We start from the raw sequence: 24,366 nt of genomic DNA, 5'->3' as shown, positions 1-24,366 counted from the left end.
TTTGGATGCCCAGGCTGAGATCCATTAAGGAAGCTGTATTTTACAGTGCATATGGCTGAGAGAGTGATTGAGGTGGATGAGCATTTGTGGGGAAGTGTGGAGCTCAGCTGTCGGGAGGGTTTGGAAAAGTCTTCTGCAATCTCTTCAGCTGCTAGCAGCGATGAGTGACTGAGAGAGACTGGCTTAAATATAGCTCGAACTCTGCTCCATACACAGCCCTGCAGAGCCTGGAGCAAAGCGGAAAAGAGCAGTGGTGTGCGGGGTGGCCTAAACCCAGACTTCAGTAAAGATATTATTGTTACAGTGAAATAATAACTGCTGTAAGAGTACTTGAGAAGATGAGCTAAAATTAACTCAGAGAACTACATAAGTTCTCAGCAACTTCTTGAACCCTCTTAGTTTCTATCCTCATTCTCTCAGAACTAAAGAAATAAAACAGAAATAAAACTTGTCACTGGATGCAATCAAATTCTCACAGCAATGCTCCAAAATCTAGTAGAAAGACTTCTCTGAACAGAAGAGGCAGCTACACCAGCAAAAGCAGGATAAACTGAGCAGGTGTCCCAATACTTTGGTCCATGTAGTGTACATCCGTATTAAAGGTACGATAACAGAAACAGCCTATTTAATTGTAAGGAATAAAGAGAGGATGGAAATGATGGTTATTGAGCAATAAAAACATTATTTTGGGTCACTATAAGTGGCCATAGACTTACACTATGTTAAGATTCCATTAAAAGTGGACCAGTAGCTATTACCTACCAGTCACCCGCTCTTACTGAGTCTGAGATAGGCTGAGAAAAACTTAACATTTTAGACTGGAGTTGACCACTTCTTCCTCCTGATTGGTCTCTCTCTCTCTCTCTCTCTCTCTCTCTCTCTCCCACACACACACACACACACACATACACACTCCACTCCCTCTCTCCTCCTCCAAGCATGTCAGAGTCTCCCTGCTGGCTCGCACACTTCAAGAGAGGACAAAACACACACTTCACACACTCACGCTGCCGGGACGGGAAGCCAAAGCAGGAGGTGAAGCAAGGAAAGAAGAGAGAGCGGAGAGAGAGTCGCTGTGACGGCGTCTCTTTCTGGGCGGTCAGGCTGAAGCAGAAGACAGAAAAAGGAGCGGTCATTTCCAAGGATTTTATTTGCTTTGTTGAAGACCTCACACTCGGGACCCGCTGTGAAAAGGTAGGACACTGTTCTCACTCCTTAGCTTCTGTGCATAATGTTGGTTAACAGTCAGTCTAAAACTACACTGTAAAACTGTGTGTTCTGTTCAACCTAAACATGTACAAGGCTTTTTTTTAAAAAGGGGTTTTCTTTTTACTTTAAATACATTGGACATTTGTGATAAAGTAAAATAATACTTCAGATGAATAGAAGCAATGCTCAAAAATATACCCAACAAATGAATTGATAGTATTTTATTAATTGTGTGTTGGATTGAAAAACAGCAGCTCATTTGGAAGCTGTTATATTAATAGGACCATATACTCTTGTTTTTTTTTTTACCATCTGCTCCATATATATATATAAATCATTGGTGTGGTTTCATATTTTGCTGATATAAGTGAATGACCTCTGTTCCGATTGCCCGCCATGTATTGTGTCTCATTCTAAAAGCAGTCCTACACTTTAAATAAACTGCTTAGGACTAAATTAATGGTTTTGGCTCTTTAGTTTGAACTGAATTTAGAAATACAATAACTCTACTGATTTATTTTAATAATTCACATACACTCAGAAAAGGGTTCTTAGGAATGGCGCTATAAAGGAACCTCCTTTAGCTTCTCAGTGTAGCTTTCAATGGAAGGTTCTTTAAGAACGCGTTTTTGTAAATGTGATGTTGGTGTTGAAGTGTTACAAATCTACACATAACTCGAGTTTCTTTCTAGAAGTGTTCAGCCAAGCCGAGGAGCTTCGTTTTTTAAGAGTGAGCTGAGTTTGTCCACTGGGATCCACAGTTTATACTTCATTTCTCTATGACTGATTCACGTTTATGGGAACGATCATCACTAAACGTGTACCATGTGTATGTTGAGTCATAGGTGTGAGATCCGTCTGAGTTACTTTTAGAGAATTCTGGGGAAAAAGCCGTTTAGGGTTCAAGGTTACGGCTGCTGTCATAAAAAAGGGATGTAAGGGATCTACTTAAACTTGTACTTAAACTCAACCGCTCTTCTTGTTTAAGGGTTACACCCAGAGCTGGTTGTAAGAAGTTCCATTGACTCTGTTCCATGTACACTTTTGATGGACTTGTGTGTTCCTGAGTTTGTCAAGTGATAACTAGGAGTTACTTGGTTCTTCAGGAGGCTTTTTAGCTGCTACTTTAGTCATTGGTAAACTGTGATTATTAGACTTGGGCCTTCAGTTTGGGCCTTAAATGTGAGAATCTGCCTGTACTGCAGTGTTATTGTGCACTGTAGGGGATTCTAATAGTATGTTAGCACCAAGCTAATGCTGTAATAGAAATATGTGAGCTTCTATGCAGCAGTTCAGCAAAGAGACACTATTGTTTACCATTTCTCACACTACTGCTCACATTCACAGTCAGTGACATATCTAGATGATCAGCTTCTGAGGGCCTAACCCAGGGAAGAGCTCGCTCAGCTGTATCTGTCCTGTAACTACAGAGACAAAATACCTTAATCAGACACAGTTTTGTTGGACCTGTCACAATTTTAACTCCACAAGTACCAGTGTGATGCTTAGAGATTCAAACATTTGCTAAAATTTTATAGACTTACTGTATGTTCAGTTTCAAGAGGGTTCCCCACAGTTATAAGTACGCAAGCTTTTACTAACAAAAAAGCAAAAAAAAAGCAACAGTCTTTTACTGGGTGTAGGCTACTGCACACAACTCTTGTCATGTTTAAGAGTTTTACAGAAACATAAGACAAAAAACTTGCTTTCCACTGCAGTATTTTCTTGAAGAGATCTTATGTATCTTACTGTGGCTGAAGAGATGTGTAAGTGAAAACACGCACTAGAACTTCACTTAAGATGCTTTATGCAAGCGTCAGTTTCCAGCTAGTACTCTGTAGAGGAAGGTGCTCATTAGATTTCTCTTATTGATTCCATTTTACAGCATAGCAGTCTCGGACCCAGGAGAGTTTAGGGAAACGTTAGCATTTGACCTCATTGCAACACATGGGGGAGAGTGTAAATGATAAAGCGATGGAGTCATAACTCAGTCTTTCAGACACTGCGACTCAACAATCTCTGTGGACGTGGAAAACTGTCCAAACATTTCAGTTCATTGAGCAAAAGAAGCGTGCTGAGGAACCAGACGCATTACTCTCCAGAGAGAGAGAGAGAGAGAGAGAGAGAGAGAGAGAGAGAGAGAGAGAGAGATCTTAAACTATAACATATATTGAAAGAAAATAACTATGTATATGACGTATAAATTAGACAGATATTGATATTAGATATTGTTACATTCTACACTCTACATATACCCCACATTCCACATATGTAAGTTGTGTAAAGTGATTTTGAAGTTACTAAATTACAGTTGAATTAAATTGTTAAATCAAACATAACATTTTATTTCATATATTTTACATTAAACATAGAGTAACAAACTGAGAGAGACAGATATATAGACAGAGAGCTGTAGAGCTAGGAGAATGGATAGACAGACAGTCAAAGATAGATAGATAGATAGATAGATAGATAGATAGATAGAAAGAAAGAGCTGAAGATAGATAGATAGATAGTCAGACAGATAGATAGATAGATAGATAGAAAGAAAGAGCTGAAGATAGATAGATAGATAGTCAGACAGATAGATAGATAGATAGATAGATTGATAGATAGATAGATCGATAGATAGATAGAGAGCTTTAGATAGATAGATAGATAGATAGATAGATAGATAGAGAGCTTTAGATAGATAGATAGATAGATAGATAGAGAGAGCTGTAGATAGATAGATAGATAGATAGATAGTCAGACAGATAGATAGATAGATAGATAGATAGGTAGATAGAGAGCTGTAGATAGATAGAGAGCTATAGATAGATAGATAGATAGATAGATAGAGCTGTAGAGGGATAGATAGATCTGTAGATAGATAGATAGATAGATAGATAGATAGATAGATAGATAGATAGACAGATAGTCAGATCGATAGATAGATAGATAGATAGATAGATAGATAGACAGATAGTCAGATAGTCAGATCGATAGAGAGCTGTAGATAGATAGATAGATAGATAGATAGATAGACAGATAGTCAGATAGTCAGATCGATAGATAGATAGATAGATAGATAGATAGATAAATAGATAGATAGATAGTCAGATAGAGAGCTGTAGATAGATAGAGCTGTGGATAGATAGATAGAGAGAGAGCTGTAGATAGATAGATAGATAGATAGATAGATAGAGAGCTGTAGATAGATAGATAGTCAGACATATAGATCTGTAGATAGATAGATAGATAGAGAGATAGAGAGAGAGATTCATGTTAAACTTTCTCTGCTGTTCTTCAGTAAAAGGGTTTTAGTGGTATAGTTAAGTTGTTTTTTAACTTTTTGCTTTTCTCCATGGCCTCTTAAAATAAATGATGTGTTCAAATGTTATACTATTATATTACGTCCTCCAATAACCACACACTCCTCGTTAGGCCACTGATGTGTTGCATTAATGTTTACACAGCCATGCCAAGTTCATTGACCCTTTTGGCACCCCTCTGTCCGGTTTTAAAAAGTGACGGACGTCTTAACCGCCTCTCTGCAATGGCCACAGGAATGACTAACAGACTGTTTTTTTTTTTTAAGCCACAGAGTTGTGGCCGAGGGCTCAGCGATAAGGCATGGGCCATGAGATCAGCGGCCTATTTCAGCTCAAACATCTAAGTGAGAGGGAGAAACAGCAGCCTGAGTTGTCGCCATGGCAACATAACATAGACAGAATAGATGGGTTGTGTTTGTTTAGAGTTTTTTTTTTTTTACTCTGTTCGGCATATTACGGTGGAAGGCTGTAGACCACCCACATGTCCAAAGATTCCAACTTTTTTCTGTGTAATAAGGTATCGGGTAGTGAACTTTACACACAAGCGATATTTCAGGTCTAAGTGAGGATAGAGAAAGAAAAAAAAGTTTTTTCTATTACAGTTAAATGTATTTATTTCGTTATTGTGAAAGAATAGGTTATACATGGTTCGGAATTAAACACTTCAGTTACATGGAGAAAATACACAGTAACAACTTAAGCCTATGGCATTATTAAAAACTGCTGGTGTAGTTAGTGTAATTCTGTCTTTTATTCACTAGGTTCAGATATAAATCTATAAATTATAAATATATAATATTAAAAACTGCTAGTGCAGTTAGTGTAATTCTGTCTTTTATTCACTAGGTTCAGATATAAATCTATAAATTATAAATATATAATATTAAAAACTGCTAGTGCAGTTAGTGTAATTCTGTCTTTTATTCATATATAAATCTTACTTAACCCAAGTGCACTCAGTCAGACAACAAAATGCTTGTTGTCTAAAAGTTGTGGTCTAAAAAGTGGTCTGAAAGTCATTCTGAGGCTACAGTGAGTGCAAAATTACCACAGCAATGTGCTAAAGAGAGGTACTGCATGAATCTGGGGAAAGTCACTCTTAGACTCTTTAGACTACAGTAAATATTAAATCTGCCAATATAAGTTTGATTTTATTTATTTATTTATTTATAAGTTCAAATTTAATTTTTTCTGTCAAGATTGCGTAATGTCATAGCTCTCATGCAAAAATTCTCCAAAATTGCAACTACAGGAGAAACTAAAGAAATATTAACTGTCAATGGAAGTTGATGCAAGATTATTTTTATTATTTGAAGTAATTTCAGAGCATTTCTATTGGTCCATTCATCATGAAATGTTGGTACTTTGTAATGAACAACATCCATTATCACATTATGTCAAAAAGTGAAGGCACAAAAGTGACAAGAATGGAGATACAAGGTTTTTGTGTGACAGCAATGTTGTTTTTTTTTAAATAAAAGTTTAGATTTCAGCAGGTTTGTCTGTGGTGTTTCAGTCACTGCTGTTACAGCTTTACTGATGTGGTTCAGTATAACACGTTATGTCTTTCATTTTGTATCTTTGTACCCTGTTTACCCAACTGTTGCTTTGAACGTCCCTCACATTGTTTTTAGAATCATGCAGATATTCACTGACACATTTTGAACGAAACCAAAGAAAAAGACAAGATTACACTGAAGACATTGGTTCTCTCTCTCTCTCTCTCTCTCTCTCTCTCTCTCGCACGCGCGCGCGCTCTCCACTTACTTTATGAGGGAAGTGATCTCATCTCCATCCCAGCAGAAAGGCATTTGAGACGAGGTTGTTCGAGCAGTACATCTGGCAAGTGATGTCACTCTTTTGGACACGGCCGCCTCTGCTGAACACACTCATGGAGATAAAACCTCAAAACTTATCACTCGCTCTCACTCATCCATCACAGTCATCCCATTAGCCAGCGCTTTAGCATTAGCCAATGCTTCCTCCTCTCACTTGATGATGAAACACAGCGAGACAAATTATTATACAATTACAGCATTCTTCAGCCATGTTCCCTGCTCTGACTTAGAGGAATTACAGTGCATGGGAGACGTCTCTAGGGGAGCTTTTTTGGAAGGAGCATTCGCCCAGGCCTGCTTTTATGATCTCTATTTTTATATCCACTCTGGAGCTTCAGTTCGTCCGGCTCCCCGTGTAAGGTGACCTGTAACGGGGTCACGTTTGTTGCAAGGACAGCTCAGATGGACTTTAGAAGAAAGTCACTCCTACACTACAGTAACAACTGGAAACTGATCCCAAACAAAACTGATCAGTCAAGACATGCTCAGTGTCTGACTTTTGCTTCTTTAATTTTAGACTGGAGCTATGAGGCTAATGTAGCTAACAGGTAAAGGAAGCTTGAAGCAACCTCTACTGAAATAAACAGCGTAGACCAGCATGTCTTCCAGCCTGATATAAACTGATTTATGCTGGTCTGGTGGTGGTGTGATTCTGGTTGACCAGCATGCCAGCATTCAAAACGTTCCTAAATCCAGCCATGTCACTCTGTGTTTTCTTCACTGGCTTCCTGTAGCTACAAGCATCAGATTCAAAACCTTGACGTTGGCCTACAAAGCCAAGAATGCACCAGCCCCTCCGTACTTGATGGCAATGGTCAAAAGCCGATCCGCACCAAGAGCCCTTCGAGCTTCAAGTACGGCTCGGCTCGACCCGCCATCCCTCAAAATCCGCGGAAGACAAGCGTCCAGGCTTTTTTCTGTCCTGGCACCAAAGTGGTGGAACGAGCTTCCCCTGGGTGTCCGAACGGCCGAGTCGCTCGCTGTCTTCAAACACAAACTGAAGATCCACCTCTTCCGAGAATACTTGGGCAAATAGCAGAGTACTATGGTCACTTTGCTGCCACAACAGATCGGACTCCTCGAGACATCTGAAAGAGTCCTGTGATGTTTGGCACCTTAGATGTAAGCAGCTGATCCTTTATGACTTGTAAGGTGTGAGGTGGGACCTCCATGAATCGCATCAATGACCCTTTCGCTGGTTCACCAGTTAGGTGGTACCGACCACTGCATACCAGACATAATGTTTTGGAGATGTTCTGACCCAGTTGTCTAGCCATCAGAATTTGGCAGTTTGGCAATTTAGCTACTTTATCCTTACAGCTTCAGGGTAAAATTAACAAGCAGCCGTCTTACACTGAACATGTCTTGGCTGATCGGCTACAGTATACAGCGTTAAACCAGTTTCACCGCCCCTATTGGTCTAAATGTACCTGTATCTACATTCAGCCATTCATCAACCAGATGAAGTCCCACCTTCTCACCACCACTATTGGTCTAAACATTTCTGCATCTACATCAACATCATTGGTCAAACTGCTTCTCACAGACGGTTGACCACAGCTTAAAAATTCCCAAACACAAATGTAAATGAGCACATATCAGTTGGACTTTATCTTATATTATTATTATTATTATTATTAATAAATATTATTAATATTTGTTAGTTTTGTTTTTTTATATACTTGAGACACTTAAAATCAGAGATGATTTAGCCATCTGGGCTATGTATTAGTCTTGGGTAAATGAGTAAATGTTTATGGATTAATTAACAAAGTTGCATGATTTAATTTAACTCCCTCCTAACCTCACACACACACACACACACACACACTGCCACAGTCTGTAAAACACATAGGCCTACTTGAAGCTCCCCGCCCACAACATCCTAACTATGACCTAACTATGTCCCTAGTGTCCTCTTTTTTTGAAAACCAAAATATGTTCAGCCCATTCAGTGTAAAACTAAAGAAGCAAGTGACACTGCACATGTCTTGTCTTTTTGCTTTTATCACTTCTGTTATATGTAACTGTACATTTTTTTACATCACCTGCATTGAAAAGTTAGATGATAAGTGCATTATAAGGTATGCTCAAGATGTGTCCAATGGCTACTCTAACCCTAAATAGTTCAAACGTCTTAATAATGACATTCCAGACTTTACATTTATAGATATCAGACCTCAAATTGTGGTGTGACATACTCCACTGCTGCTAAAGATAAATGCTATGCGATGATAGCACTGAACAGATGGTTAGGAAGTAATTAGCTGCGTGAATGAGAGTGCTGTATTTTTCATCTAGCTCCACAGACTGCAACCTGGACTCACACGTGACTGTTCAGGCTTGGTGCGTCAGCTGCACTGTACATGCCATGTATTAATAGCAGGCGAGGTGGAAAACATCCCACTCACACTGTGAAGTCCCGAAACGTCCCGGGATAAACGTGGGCTGACTGAGAACGTTCACTGACGAGAGACTGCTTTGTGATGAAGAACGTTGATTGCACGTTCCGTGTTTGCTTATCTGTCTGTCTATCCATCTATATGTCTATACTTGATGCAGCTCTTTGGAATCATTGCAGCCTCCCTTAGCTCTAGCACACCATGGTCTGGTCAGGGGTCATGGGAGGGCAGTCTGAAGATTGAAAAAAAAGCACCACTGCTGTCTTTTTTTAGGAGGAGGAGTGAAGTTACACTCCACAACGACTCTCCTGACCTTCTCATGATCCCACGGCCTTAGTAACATTAGTCTCCTCGGGACTGAGAATTCAATACACAGTGTCCAGTCCAGCATTTGCAAAACCCAAACAATGTATTACTAACTAAAACAAGCCCTCGCGACAGTCCAGCATGGCTAAGCACTCTTTTAGATGAGGATTAAATTGTTATGGTTTTGCAAATTTTGCTTTTGTCTTTTGTGAAACCTGCAGCGACGTCAGGCAGCAGTAAACCATTATAGAGCGACAAAAGCCCTGAGAATGTGTGTACGAATAAGGGTGGGCCTGGCTGAAAGAAGATTTGAGCTGGCAGTCCACTAGACAGCTAATGCTAAGTGCTCCCATCTCATGCTAATGCTTGCAGGCACTCTTTATTTTGCTATTCCCTTATTTAGTCTCATTCCTGCTGTCTCTGCATGGCCAAATACTGTTCTCAGGCATTTTCTTCAAGGACCAGAGAATTTGTGGTGGTGGTGGTGGTGGTAGTTGGTGGGGTAGGGGTGTAGGTGGTTGGACAACTGCCACCACCTGTCACTACCTTGTTTTATTGCAGTTAACTAGACAGCCTCCCAGCTCAGTCCAAGGGGGTAGAAAGGCAAGAATGCGTTAGTGTCTTTCTTCATTAGCCTCTCAAGCAGAGTCCACTATCTGTGAGTGTCCTCCCCCTCAGACGTTATATAACATTCATGAACAGACTTCTGATGGGATTTGGAAAAGAGAAGGGAAGTGTTGGTTTGGAAAGGAAACAGTCGTGAATCTTTTTGAGTGTATGAAGCGCCGTCCCTTTCAGCACATATCTGACGTTTGCGGAAGGCCAGTCTGAGAGAGGGTGGCAGGTGGGCGCTAACACCCAGGAGAAGACAAAATACTGTGGCCTCATGACTGTTTATATCCCACAGCAATTACGGCAGCAATGCCTGGCTGGCAAAAGCCAGTCTTTGTGTTCCCAGTTTAGCTTCACTGCCATGCCAACAAGGCATGTGTATGTTTGTGTGTGGGTTTATATGTGTGTCTGTACACCCAAGGTCTATCAGTATCCTTATCTATTTATAAATGTTTCTTTGCATACTTCTGTGCCAAATGCCTTTCTCCAAAATACCCAAAGAATCCTGGGAATTAATTATTGCAAGATCAGTGAGTATACCAAGTTCAGTTTCCCAACCTCTAGCAGCTCACAAATGGTTGGTATAGTGGGTTTCATGTAGCTGTGGAGTGAAACCGATGTTTGGCAGGTGTTTCAGTGCTGATAACTGATCAAGTGACAGGATCTCATAAAGATTCCACATTTGAGAAGTTATGGATGCAACCTAGGGTCCTCTCAGGAGTAGAGGGACCTACTTAAGTTAGGGTCACCTAATTTCAGTAATGGGGTAAGTATTCAGAGTGCGGTAACAGGCATGGAGTGAATATTTAGAGTATTGTAATTACAGGTAATTTCAGGAATGGGGTGACCATTCAAAGTGGGGTAAATTCAGGAATGGGGTGACCATTCGAAGTGAACTGATTTCAGAAATGGAGTGACCAATCAAAGTGGAGTAATTTCAGGAATGGGGTGACCATTCAAAGTGGAGTAATTTCAGGAATGGAGTGACCATTCAACGTGGAGTAATTTCAGGAATGGAGTGACCATTCAAAGTGGAGTAATTTCAGGAACGGAGTGACCATTCAAAGTGGAGTAATTTCAGGAATGGAGTGACCATTCAACGTGGAGTAATTTCAGGAATGGAGTGACCATTCAACGTGGAGTAATTTCAGGAATGGAGTGACCATTCAAAGTGGAGTAATTTCAGGAACGGAGTGACCATTCAAAGTGGAGTAATTTCAGGAATGGGGTGACCATTCAAAGTGAACTGATTTCAGGAATGGGGTGACCATTCAAAGTGGAGTAATTTCAGGAATGGAGTGACCATTCGAAGTGGAGTAATTTCAGGAATGGGGTGACCATTTAAAGTGAACTGATTTCAGTAATGGGGTGACCATGCATAACGGAGTAATTTCAGTAATGGGGGGACCATTCAAGGTGGAGTAATTTCAGGATATGGTTGACTATTCAAAGTGGGTAATTTCAGAAGTGTGTTGACTATTTAAAGTGGGGTAACTACAAGAGTGGGGTGACTTTGAAGTGGAATAACAAGCACCGAATGAATATGTAAAGTAGTGTAACATCAGAAGTAGGGTGACACAGGGTGGTACAGCATAATGTGGTTGGTGTAGCATAGTGGGTAATGATCAGCGCCTTTTCCTTTGCAGACTAGTGTTTTCGATTGCCCGGCTGGGCAAAAAGCACACAACAGCACACCTATAAGAGTCCTTGGATAAGACTCCTAACACTCCATTCTCCTACCTGTGTGACATGATTCAAATGTAAGTCAGCCTGGAAAAGAGCGTCACCCAAATTCTGCAAATGTAAATCAATGGAAAAGGGTGACTGTCAGAGGTGGGGTAAATATCAAATGCTATTTCCAGGACTTCGATTGAGACTACACTCATACTGCACATATACAATTTGTGCAATTACCATAAATAAATCAAAGCTGCTCCAAGCTGTCAGCCAGTGTCAGCTTGCCATGTGTATACCTACCCTAATTTAGAGTTCTGTAGCGGTCGTCTCAGTTCAAAGCCATAATTCAGCACTGATCTGAACTACAGAGACATAACCACAAAATACCTTGAATGTTTTTTTTCATTGAGACAAGCTGAAGAAATGAATCCTTGCTGTTGTTTTGTGAGACATTCTTTTTTCATGTTTCCTCTGATAAACAAATGTTGTGGCGTGATTGTATGAGGTGAGTGTAATAATATATGAGCTAAACCAACTAGCCAGACCACAGTGGCATTCTAATGCAATGCTGTTGCTTAAATAAACACAACAAGTGTTGCTGTTTTGAACGGTTGCTCGTATAAAGTTATCCGATACTCGATCTTTGTGTAAACAGCAGGCCGGCATATTTCATCCTGACCACAGGACTTTTTGCACAAATCAAACTGACATTCAAAATGAAGACAGCACCCACAGGAGAGGCCTGGCTGTTCCCTTCTAATGACTATTAATAACCCAAACAGTAAACTAGCAACTCTCAACCCACTGCCAGCATTTTCCTTTCCTTAGTCAGGCGCCGGTTTCATCAGTGGGCCCACAACCGTTTGAGGGAAGTTATGGGCCAGGCCTCCCCCAGGCTCACTCCACTCAAGCATTTGTGTGAACTACACTTACCAGAAACGGTCATAAAGCTGCTTGCCAAATAACCTGCTCCAGTTTAGGCAATACGTAAGCCCGTCATTAATCAAGACGGCAAAAAATTGGATGTATCAGGATAATGGTGTTGTCATACTTGGAAGTGGATGCTCCCAGTGTTCAATGCCTCAGGAGAACATCCCATTAATGACTTTAGGTAATGACTGCACTGACCCAATCTCAAGCTTTCTATTAGCATATCCCTGAAGATCAGCATGCTTATGATTCCATCACGTTACAGAGACAAGAAAAACCACTTGAATGCCGGCAGGCCTCAGGTCAGCATCCAAACAAGGCAAGGCATGGCTCCTGTGCAGTGGAAACCATGAGTATGACTTGGTTTGATAATGGAAACAATGGACTCAGGCTCAACACGGCAGCCCAGGTCACATACTCTCACAGCTGGACCCCAGCACTTCACTCTGAAGTGATGTCAGAGAATGTGTGAAATTTGCGATAAGCTTAGACCCCCATCCACAAGGTCAGATTAGTAATGAAATATATAACAAGCTACTAAAAGTCTTGTAGATGTCCTTGACAAATGCATCAAGTGTAGCAATACCTCTCAAACTGACCCTTATTCCCTAACAGTCTAGAGTCAATATTGCAGTTTGATTGCTATTTACTATGTAATTACATAATTAGTTGTAATGTATTAGTTATATAATGTTTTAAAAAATAAGCTTTATAATTCATACTTTTCACAGAATGTCTTGACCTGTTTGAATATTTGAAAAGAATAAAAGTGAATCGCTTTAAGAGTTTCTGAGGTGTGGGTCCGAGTTGAGTCTTGAGTCTGTGGGATTTGAGTCTGAGTGGAGTTTCTGAGATGCGGGTCCGAGTTCAGTCTTAATTCTCTGGTGTTCGAGTCCAAGTTAAATTGTGAGCCTTTCAGTATCATAAAGTCTTCAGTTTATGAAAAACCTCTTTATTTGATGCTGTAAACCTGAGCTGTGGGGGTACCCCATTACAGTAATGAGTGTAACTTTTCTGCTGCTCTTTCTTTTCACTTCACGGTTTCATTTTTTGAAGAGTACTTGGTATTCATAGCAGAGGGCTTACTTCTAAAACAACAAAAAAGCAAACAATGAGATCAACAGCTACAACATTTTGCCTCCTGACAGTGACTTCAGCTATATGAAAGGTTAGAAACAAAAGGTTTTACATATTTGGCTTTGTTGTATTTAACCTTTTCATGTCTTTTTTTTCATGTGGCGGATTCAAATTGCGAGTCTGTCAACATGTGACTCAACTTTTTTTTCTGTTTTCTTTGTGATTGTATGACGTGCTGAGTCCTGCAGTGACTTTAAGCCTATCCGCATCACACTCTGAGTGCAGTTGTAGAATTTTGGCTGATTTGGTCAGAGGTCATTGTGTGAGATCATCAGGGAGGTGCTTCAGTGGATTTGCTGTTGATCAAGAATCCTGATGTCATACTCCAGCTCATTGGAGAGATTACATAAAGCTGCACTAGCTCTGCATTTACTCACTGCAAACTCTCTCTCTCTCTCTCTCTCTCTCTCCCTCTCTCTGGGGGAAATCCCCCTCACAAATCACTGCGGTGCCCCAGTGCCTGGGAACACGAGAAACAGGGCTAATGTAGATTTACTGCGAAGGAAAACAAATTAGACGTGGGGATGAGTGCACACGCTGCTAAGCTTCTAGTTCTAGCAGTTCTGATCCTATGCATTTGGAATTACAGAGTTTGAAGGGCAAAAGTTTTTATTGTTCTGTATATACATACATATATATATATATATATAGTTTCTGTTTATTTAGGGTTTGTCTGAAATAAAGAGGTTTGTCTAAAATAACCACAAACAAACTAAAATTACATCTGAATTAAAAAGTGAACTAAAAGTTAAAGAAAGGAAACCCTGAAAAAAGATAATATGACCAGAAAAAGGATGTTTCTTATAAACATGGGAATGATAAATAGTACAGAGAAACTAGGACAGAAGATTATGTTTACATTGATTATGAAGGATTTGAAAAATCTATGAATTACTTGAAAGTATTGCATCAATATTGTATAAAATACAGTACTGAACCATGACTATTAGCTCTAGATCACAAAAGTTAAAACTCAAAAAGAGGAAAAACCTTAATGTTCAGGAATAACCATTTCTGCAATGTTATAGCCCAAGTAACAGCGCAGGATGTAAATATGGATAAATTATATCATAATATGTTTCTAAGCATTTCTGATGAACCATGGCTGTAATTTTCCTGATGAGACCGATTATTTTGGTCATTTTATTACAGTCAGTGTCTTTTTCCAGCCTAGTCTTTCATGGCTGAAATATTGCAACTGAGTAGATATCAAGGCAGCAGTTCTGGCTTTGTCATGGACTCTGTGACTGCTTCGCTTTGCCCAATCCATGTCCCTTTACTTTCACTGACTGTCCTTTTGCTGGAGGGCCTAGATGAGAAGCTCTTTGAGCTTCACACTAGTCAGTAAGGTGGGAACAGCTCTTTGTTTCAGTAGATGGTTGAATGGGAGACTGAAAGGAAGCTGATGTAAATAGATGAGCTCATTAGGCTGGACTGTAGCTGCTGAAGGGTCTGACTGCCCAGCTTACCTTTGGCCTTTGGTTTAAAACGCCATCAGCAGATAAAGAGACTCTGAGGCACGGGTGTGTTTCTTAATCACTGCGGTGACTTCATGGCCTTCGCATTAGCTCAGCACAGCAGAGCACCGCCGCCGATTGCCAAAAGATCAAGTTACTCTGACACGCTCTGCGTTACCCGGTGATGTCAAATGACCCAGCTGCTTTGGTTTTTACACAGGTCAACATTAAAGTTGGCCGTTTTTCAGGTTAAAGGTAGACTGTGTGTTTCATTGATAGACAAAACAATCATACTTAAAGGAGTTTGTTGAATCCCTTAAACACTTCAGCTCTGTTCAGGTGTAGAACAGACCAGTTTTAGTCATTCACTTATTGTCCCTAAAAAGCTTACCTAGTAAACTATAGCCAATAGTTTGCCAACCATTTACCCCAGACAATATGGGAAGCATTTGCACTAATAACCTTACTACCTCACTGGACTCAATATTTATTACACACTGCATAATTTGCACACTACCCCTAATTATTTATTATTCTCTGTCTGTGTTGTGTTGTGTTGTCTGTCCGCACTTGTACTGTGTTGCACTTGTGTTCAGTATGCACTGTGTCTATGTTGCACCATGGTCCTGGAGGAACGTTGTTTCGTTTCACTGTGTACTCTGTATGTAGTTGAAATGACAATAAAAACCCACTTGACTTGACTTGACTAATGTCTGAATTCTTTTCAAAATTCTTTACAAAAATTTCCATAAGGCATGCCACAAGCACAGAGTGTACATGTAAATGTGGTGAAAATTAGTTGATGACAGTTTTGTCTCTGTCTGCTGGTCAGAATGAGGTCCAGGACGAGTGGAATGGAAACTCCAGACGGTGGGCACCTGCAGGTCAAACAGCCTGGGAAAATCTTCCACAAAGACAAGGAGCAGGGGGACAGCATACAGGAGCTGATGAAGAAAACTCCCACTGCTGAGATGGAAAAGGAGATGGAAAGAAAGGATGAGAATGTTGTCCCTGCAACAGTGAAGAGGACTCAGAAACCCACAGAGAAGTGCAGGAGGAAGGCGGGACTGATGGAGCTCTCTAAAGAAGATCTGGTTCGGCTTCTCGGGATCATGGAGGGAGAGGTACAGGTAAGATACTAGCAATATTTTTGAATACTAACGCTGGGATTGGTTTGAATCATATTAAATAGTATTGCTTCAAATGGCTAATTCTGCTCGAGTGGCTTAATATGATTATGTACACTCACAGATCACTTCATTAGGGAGACTATGCTAATTCCACTATTCCCTCAAAACAGTTCTTCAGTGCTTTGTGGCTTTCTCTATGTTGACTGCATCATACAATCCCCTGTTCTACCACATCCCAAAGGTGTTATACTGGATTCAGATCCGGTGAACTCGCTGTCATGTTTTTGAAACCCATTTGAAATAACCTTTTTGAGTTCATCATGCTGGAAGTAGCCATTAGAAGATTGTTAAAATGTGCTTGAAGGGATGAATGTGGTCAAAAACATTACTCAAACAGGCTGAGGCATTCCAGTGATGATTTATTGGTATTAATGGACCCAAAATCTGCCAAGAAAACATTCCCCACGCAATTACACCCCCTCCACCTGTGTTCATAGATTCATATTCTTGGTCTCCAACTTCTGAGCCCACCGTCCATGTGCCTCAGCAGAAACCCATATTCAGTTTTTCCAGTCTCCAACTATCCTGTTCCTGCTGCAGCCTCAGCTTTCTGTTCTTGGCTGAAAGAAGTGGAACCCAGTGTCTTCTGCTGTTGTAGCACATACACTTCAAGGTTAAATGTGTTGTGTATTCTGAGATGCTTTTCTGCTTGCATGTAGTCAGATAAGCACTGAACAGAGATCAAATTTTTTCACCCATTCTAAAGGTTATGCTAACTAGACTTACCATACATATTCAACAAATCCCCAGTTTAAGACAACAGATGATTTCTCTGACTCATGTCAGCTGTATTTCCTCACTGTTGCCTCTTGCAATTTTGTAATAGCATTGGATGCCAAAGGTGATAGAATGGTGTAACCACAGTAGTGGGGTTTAGATGGCAGAAGGACATGCAAGTGTTTCCAATTTGCACAACCATACATATTCATAGAGATTTCTGCAATCTTTTGGGGAGTAAAGGTACAGATGTGCTCTTTCATGCATTTCATAGGCATGAAAACAATATATATATATATATATATATATATATATATATATATATATATATATATATATATATATATATATATAATGTACCAATTAGGGATACACATTGAAATTGTTTCATAATGGTATTGGCCAATATTGGTATGATTCTGATATTGTTCAGCCTTGATTAACAAAATATTAAAATCATCCAACAGATTATGTAATGTAATTATAACTTTGCAGTCTCTGTAACAATCCTAGACCACATAACTTAACAAAATGAATATAGTTATTAGTACAATTCGCCATCTGTTGAAGCACAGTGTTTGTTAGCCATTCTCTAGGTCAACCCCAGCACAACCCCAGCAACATTGCCCCAGTGGTCAAAAACTGAACAATGATGGATGAAGTAAAGAGGGCTAATTAACAGTGCAGCAACTAAGGAACAACAGTCTATAACTGCACACCTTTATTGTAGACCTATGACGTAGCTGTTTCTAATTAAATGGCCATTAAGTAAAAGACCAAGGTATGGGGTCCAGTGAGTGAAAGTACGACAGTTAGTTGGTTGTGTCCATCACTTCTACTTAAACAGTTTCAACATGTGTTAAATTTGTCTCAAGGTATGTGGCTCCCTCTTGTGGATATGGTAGAGTAGTGCACTTTTCTGAGGGCTGGACTCCATTATGTGCTGACATTACTAATAAATCATCCAAGCATTTGATGTGGTTATTATACAGTTGGGACTCTCTAATGATTGTAAAGATCACTCTGTTGGCTTGACTTGGCAGGCGCGTGAGGACATTATTCACATGCTGAAGACTGAGCAGAAGCGACCCGAGGCCCTGGAGGCTCATTACGGCTCTGCTGTCCCAGTCAAACCCTTACAGGCCCTGCAGAGGGACTGTCAGCTGACCTGCGACAGGACGGCCCAAGATGACGTGTATGAAATCCCCATGATGGAGGTTAGAGGCCGTTGGTGCCTAAGGATTTTAGTCCAAACAGCTTCAACATGGAATAGGGCAGCCCATCAGACTAAAGCTTCTTTATATATATCAGTCTTACAGACACAGTAACAAAAACAGCCTGTTGAACTTTGAAAATTCAAGTTTTAACTTTGAATTAAGATGTATTGAAATGAAGATGTTGTGTGTGTGTGTGTGTGTGTGTGTGTGTGTGTGTGTGTAGCTGGACCGTCTGGAGGAAAAGCACAGAGAGACGTACAGGCGCATGCTGGAGCAGTTGCTGCTGGCTGAGAAATGCCACCGCCGCACCGTCACCGAACTAGAGAGCGAAAAGCGCAAACATGTCGATTTCATGAACAAGAGCGACGACTTCACCAACCTGCTGGAACAGGAGCGTGAGAGGTGAGGACTGTGTGTGTGCACTTGGTCTTTAAACATTTCATAAGCTATTTAATTAGAATTGCTGTGTTTCAGAGCAGTAAGTTGATGCTCCAAAAGACAATGATACATTCCTCATTTATTGGTCTCTAGAGCTCCGCTCATCGATATCAAACGATTGTTGATAGCCTTTGTAACAAATTCTAGTTGACACTACTTAACATGGCTTCCTTACTAAAGGTAATGGCTCTAAAGACTAAACCGATTTAAGGCTATAAAGACTATATAAATAGTTCTATCCCTGGTTACACTGGTGAAAAATGTCTTGTAGATCATCTTTAAACAGCACCAGATATAGGCTTCCACTTTTATTATGAGGTAAATATCCTTTTTAGTACTATATAGAACCCTTTTAAAATTATTGTTCAATATTGATTTTAAGAAAACATGTATTTGATAATTCTACACAATGATCTCTGACTCCCTATCAGAAACAATATTCGATTCAAATTGGGTAACATTTAAACTTTTTTAGCATAGTATTAGAAAACACAAAAAAGAACTAATAACCTAATCCTTACTGCAGTACTGCAGTACTTTGTATATTACAAAATATACTTAAACCTTTTTTTAAAAACTTATCCAAGGGTTCTTTAGTCAAGGTAAAGGTTATATATAGATGTTTAAATGTATATATTATATATGTAGCTGGTTAAGTATAGTCCAAAAAAATGATTACACTATTCCTAATAAATCTGCCTTTTCAATCATTTTTCTATAATAATATGATTGTACTTTTAAATTGACCATGTTAGTCAATACCACAATATCACTGAAAACGGTTCTTCTTACCACAACCTTCAGGAAATTGCACCAGTGCAATCAGACACAGCACTTAACTCACGGTTCTTTCAAATACACACACACACCTCACTCTCTCTCTCTCCCTCTCGCTCTGTCTCTCTCTCTCTCTCTCTCTCTCTCTCTCACACACACACACACAGGGCAGGTTTGTAAAGAATAAAACCCACTTTCCACATAAATAAATATATTACAGTTATTGGCAAAAATGCTGTGCTAATATAATATACTTTATATATTTTATTCACCAATGATAAACTCATGATGATTTGCATTCAATCAAATAAATACATTTTTCAGTTTGTTTACTCCAGCTCCAGTCTTTTTAAGCATGTGGTGGTTCAACTTTAGTTCAGTTACACAAAAATCCCACACAGCGATATATGAAGCAGAAGGAGCTCTATAGTGGGCCCCCTTAAAGCCCCTCTGATTGGTGACAGAAATAAAAGGACTCACTAAAAAGATGAAGAGGCCACCCAAGGGCAAACAGCACAGCGGGCAGCCCAGGAAAGGGGGTGGTGGCTTCTGTAACGGCTCATAGCAAAATGAGATGTCACAGCGTGAACACCAGTGGTCCGTAGCCAATTAGAACAGACGGTAATATGAGATTATGGCGTTTGGCCTCACAAGATTGCATGTTTAATACTTGCCATACTAATAAAGTTGTGTGGAACTTTCTTTGGATGCTCAGCGTCCAGATACAGCACAACAATACAAGCAATAAACAACAACAAAAAGAAAAACAGTACAGTTTATGAAAATAGTAGGCATTTCAGTAACAAACTTCAAAAGTCTTCAAAAGCTAAATGGGAAAACTAAGTATACATAACCATAAACATAAACATAAAATCCAATGGCAATGCAGTGATGCCAGATAAATGTGCAGCTTTTGATTACTGTTTAAATTTAATAGACAATTGCATAAAAATAAATGAGTCTGCAGTTCATTTCTGCCTGTTAAAAATGACAAACAGGTATGTCACATTTATCTTTCCATTGAACAAGACTACATGCACAACTTTACCTTTAATGTTTTGTCAAATTCAGCTCATAAAATGACCCCTTGATGACTTCAGAAACCTCCCATACATTTAAACATGTGCACCATATCTTTATATCTAGTTTTTTTTTTAGTAAAGATTTGTGTTGTAACTCATTCTGTCCCAGAAAAAGTTCTTACACATAAGTGTATGTAAACCTCTGACCGCAACTGTACAAACACAAATATGGATTTAAAATCCCAGAGCTCAATAAAGCACTGATTGATCTACTTAATGAGGTGAGATTAGCTGTGAGGTCTGACAGGCTAAAATGCAGAGTTGTTTATTTGCTGCATGAGCAGCACACATGCCTGAGTAAGTTGTTCATGAAGCATCACGATTCTCCTCTTATGCTGTCAAAAAGAATCAACAAGTCAGGACAGGTGTGTAGGTAATGTCCCAGGCCCATCTGATAAGACCCCTGCAGTGGATGATAACAATCAGGTGTATGGAGTGTATGTTTAGGGGGCCGGTGGGGAAAGCAGGACACTGGAGCAGTTGCTGCTATGCCCAACCGCTTAATCACACAAATCACACATTTCCTAAGATTTACAGCCTCCACCTTGTTCTCAAAGGCATCAAATCACTTCTGGACAAAAGAACTGTTCTACTCTGATCATCAGAGGGGGTTTCTTAGATGTTTGTCATTTTCACTTGTACAGTACAACGAAATTCTTCACTCTGCCCAGTTTAGAGAGCTGGAATTAGAGTGCAGGGTCAGCCATCTTATCAGCCATTCCCCTGGAGCAGAGACGGCATCTTAGTGGACCTGGGTATGGTAACCCACAACTCTGTAACCTGGCACTTTAAGCATTGAGACACCACTGACCTGGTTAGCTGTGTTGGATGAGGTTGAAGAATAAATCTCTTGTTTTCTGATGGTGAACCACAAACAAAGACCTGAGACACCAACAAGACGATGTAAGTTCTTTTGAGAAATGCACGGAGAAGCAAAAACTCAACTACTAGATGAGGTGTGTGGACAGCAGGGAAGAATGTTCGGGAGATGTTAATGTTAAGTTAATGTAGATCATCTGAAGAAACTGAAGCTGTCAGAAAGAGTGGTGAGGCGGTCATCAAGACCCAGAGGAGGATCTACGCAATACTGGTACCCACAGATACTCTTCATTGTGTTCCGCATAGATTTTTTGATAATTTGATATCTGCGCATGAATGCCCAGAGATGAACTCCCAGAGAGCATCACACTCCCTCCATCAGCTGGTCTTCTTCCCACAGTGCAATCCCATGTAAATGCTGCACTTATCCCTGGCTGTCAATGTGATGGAAAAGCAAACGGCACTCATTGAACCAGGCCATCTTCTTTCATCTCTGATGCCACAGGAGATCTTCTGTTGTTGGGTTCGGACAGGTTGCCTTCTTTGCCCTCGCTGACTGATGAACCTTAAGTGCCCAGCACTTTGTCACTGGTTTGAGGTTTGTGCCTCACTGTTGGTAAATACTCACCACTGCCGCCCCAAAGCCCCCACAAGCTTTTGGGTCATGATGTTCGACCCTCACTAAAGTGCCGTTGCTATAAGATAATCAGTGTTATTCACTTTGTGTGAGTGGTTATAATGTTATGGCTCATCAGTGTACATGTGCCTGAGACCATTTTACTGCGCAGGGTAGCTTGCATATTTCATGGAAGAGTTATAAGAAGGAAACCTATAATGGGACCTCAGCTGCGTCCGAAACTGAGCCCTATGCACTATCCCCTGCATGTGAAAATCCAGATCACTCTATGGAGCACTATTGTAGCAAACAGCATTCGGCAGGGTAGTGAACGATTTCGCACACGTTGTTATGTGTGTGAATTCACTGCTGTGCAATGGCTACTGTGTTTTCAGACACCAACTCCAAAGTAGTGCACTGTATAGTGAATAAGGACACAGCTCTCATTACAAATCTCATTTAAAGTACAATGGAGAAACAAATAGAGGCCAGATGAGTTTTGGAAACAAGGGCTGATGAAGCAAGGAATGACTTTTTGGGCAATAAGAAGAAAAAAAGGAATCACATTTAATGAAAAGCCAAAACACCTTGCCAACTGTGAAGCATCAGGATGGATCTATCATGCTTGGAGGTTGTGTTGCTGAAAAGGAAATATTGCATGTGTTGGGGAAAGAGTGTAATCATGGATGCAAAGATTAAGCCATCTGTTAAAAGGTTGAAACTGAAAAGCAGATGGCTTCTACAACAGATTCATCATCCTAAAAGACCTCACAAAACCACCATGGACTACCTGAAAAGAGACAGGCTGAAGCTTTTGGAATGGCTCTCACAGTCCCTGACCTAGGCATTGTTGATGGTGTAAATATGTCCTATTATCCACCAAAAAAAAACTACAATAAAGGATATGACACCTTTATTACATTATGTATGTATGTATGTATGTATTTATTTATTTATTTAAAAAATAATGCCCAGACTTTCATGTACAGTAGGAGAGCAAAAAGACAAAAGAGCCCTGAGAGAAACCTGCTCACAGTCTTTTATTCATTAAGATCTTAGAATTCATTTACTATTACAGCTTAATCTAATTAACCAATATATGTGCGGCCACATTCACTGCAGTTCTTGGAAAGTGCGACGGCACTAAAAGTATGTTAAGCTTCCACCACACACCCGTGTTAAAAGTGTTTGTTGCTCACATTAAAAGGGCACTTCACTCACACCAAGGGCACTCGCAGCCCTTTATGGAGAGTTGACATGGGGACCCTGCTTGCTAAAGGAACACAGCTCTCACACACGCAGCTGCTTTTCACATGCTATAAAACTTCAAAATACTTCCCTCGTCTGGCCTAGAACTTCACATGAAACCCTGTTTACCTGACCTTCTGTTCAGTGCTCATAATGGCAATCAGGCTGACCAAAGACATGATAACAATTCGTATAAAATAATCTGTAGATTTCAGCATGATACTGACCTTCATGTGAGGTCAAACATGTATTGACAGATGCAGTGTTGCGTACATTTACTCAGACGTGTTGTTTATGTGCGCTATAAGCAGAGCAGCCTGTGGTTACACGGTCTATCGGACATGGTCTGAGGATGACAGAAGATGACCTCATGCTGATTAACTAATTCCCCTTTAAGACTGGCTGTCTGGAGAAAGTGGAGACACACAAACTGAAAACAAATCCGTGAGTTTAAGTGAATTTACAGGGTGTGCTTTTAAACATTCGTAGTATCAGTGGTTACTAGATGGTCAGGTCATTTTAAAATGTTTCGGACACAATTGGAAAGTCCCATTTATGTTGTGTCATTTTATGATGAATATATAAACAGAAATTGACTATATGGTATATAATTACTAACCTACTTGTATAATAACTTGAAAACACTTCATTCACCGATGGTCCCCGGTAGATTCATTGTAGATCTTTGTAATTAGCTTTTATATTTAACTAATATTGATCTAAATATCTATGAAATTTAGCTAACGTCTAAATTCTGTAACCAAAACAGGGCTGTAAAATGACCTAATTTTCAACCCCAAAACTGTTATGCAAAAGTCTTGACTTGTTATATTTAATAAACAAGAATTTACATACACTCAGCCTATTAGTGAAAAATAATTAATGTATTTTTTACAGTGTTAAAATTATGCTATGGTGTACAGCTGTGATCCATAATGGCATTTTTTTCCACAGACCGGCTGTAAAATGAAATGTTTAATTCTGAAGCAAAATAACAGGGTTGTAAATTGTAAATCCTAAAACAGCATCTAAGCATTCCACACCATATCCAAAGTCACATACTTATATCAATATTTATACATCAGATGACATTTGCTTACATTTAAGTATTGACCTGAAAATAAATCAGAAACTTACATTTTCTTCCTCATTTTATAACTTTTTTTTTTCCATGTAATTGGTTTTTCCCAAATTCTAAAACTTGCTGTTGTTTCATTAAAATGTACTGTAGTGTCAGATGTTTTGACCCCACTGTAAGGTTGTAGGCACTAAGGCTTAACAGAATGTCAAACTTAACATAACAGCCTAAAATACCTAATGTGAAAAATGACTTTACATGGCTTAATGCACTACAATGTCCAAATGTCTCACATTTTACTG

General features: G+C 39.8%; 1 protein-coding gene across 2 annotated transcripts in view; it reads left to right on the top strand.

The window, feature by feature from the left end:
* The first annotated feature begins 918 nt into the window (after nt 1-918).
* The window catches only part of filip1b (filamin A interacting protein 1b), a 38,500-nt gene continuing 15,052 nt past the window's right edge, over nt 919-24,366 (top strand). For both annotated transcript variants that reach the window (XM_072687039.1, XM_072687031.1), the window contains exons 1-4: nt 919-1,194; nt 15,715-16,012; nt 17,833-18,006; nt 18,230-18,408. In XM_072687039.1, coding sequence (XP_072543140.1) covers nt 15,716-16,012; nt 17,833-18,006; nt 18,230-18,408 — 650 coding nt within the window. In that variant the 5' untranslated portion in view covers nt 919-1,194; nt 15,715. The remainder of the gene's footprint in view (nt 1,195-15,714; nt 16,013-17,832; nt 18,007-18,229; nt 18,409-24,366) is intronic.

This window comes from Salminus brasiliensis, chromosome 1 (assembly GCF_030463535.1).
Source record: "Salminus brasiliensis chromosome 1, fSalBra1.hap2, whole genome shotgun sequence".
In the NCBI taxonomy this organism is placed as follows: domain Eukaryota; kingdom Metazoa; phylum Chordata; class Actinopteri; order Characiformes; family Bryconidae; genus Salminus; species Salminus brasiliensis.
This window is presented reverse-complemented; position numbering and strand designations above follow the sequence as displayed.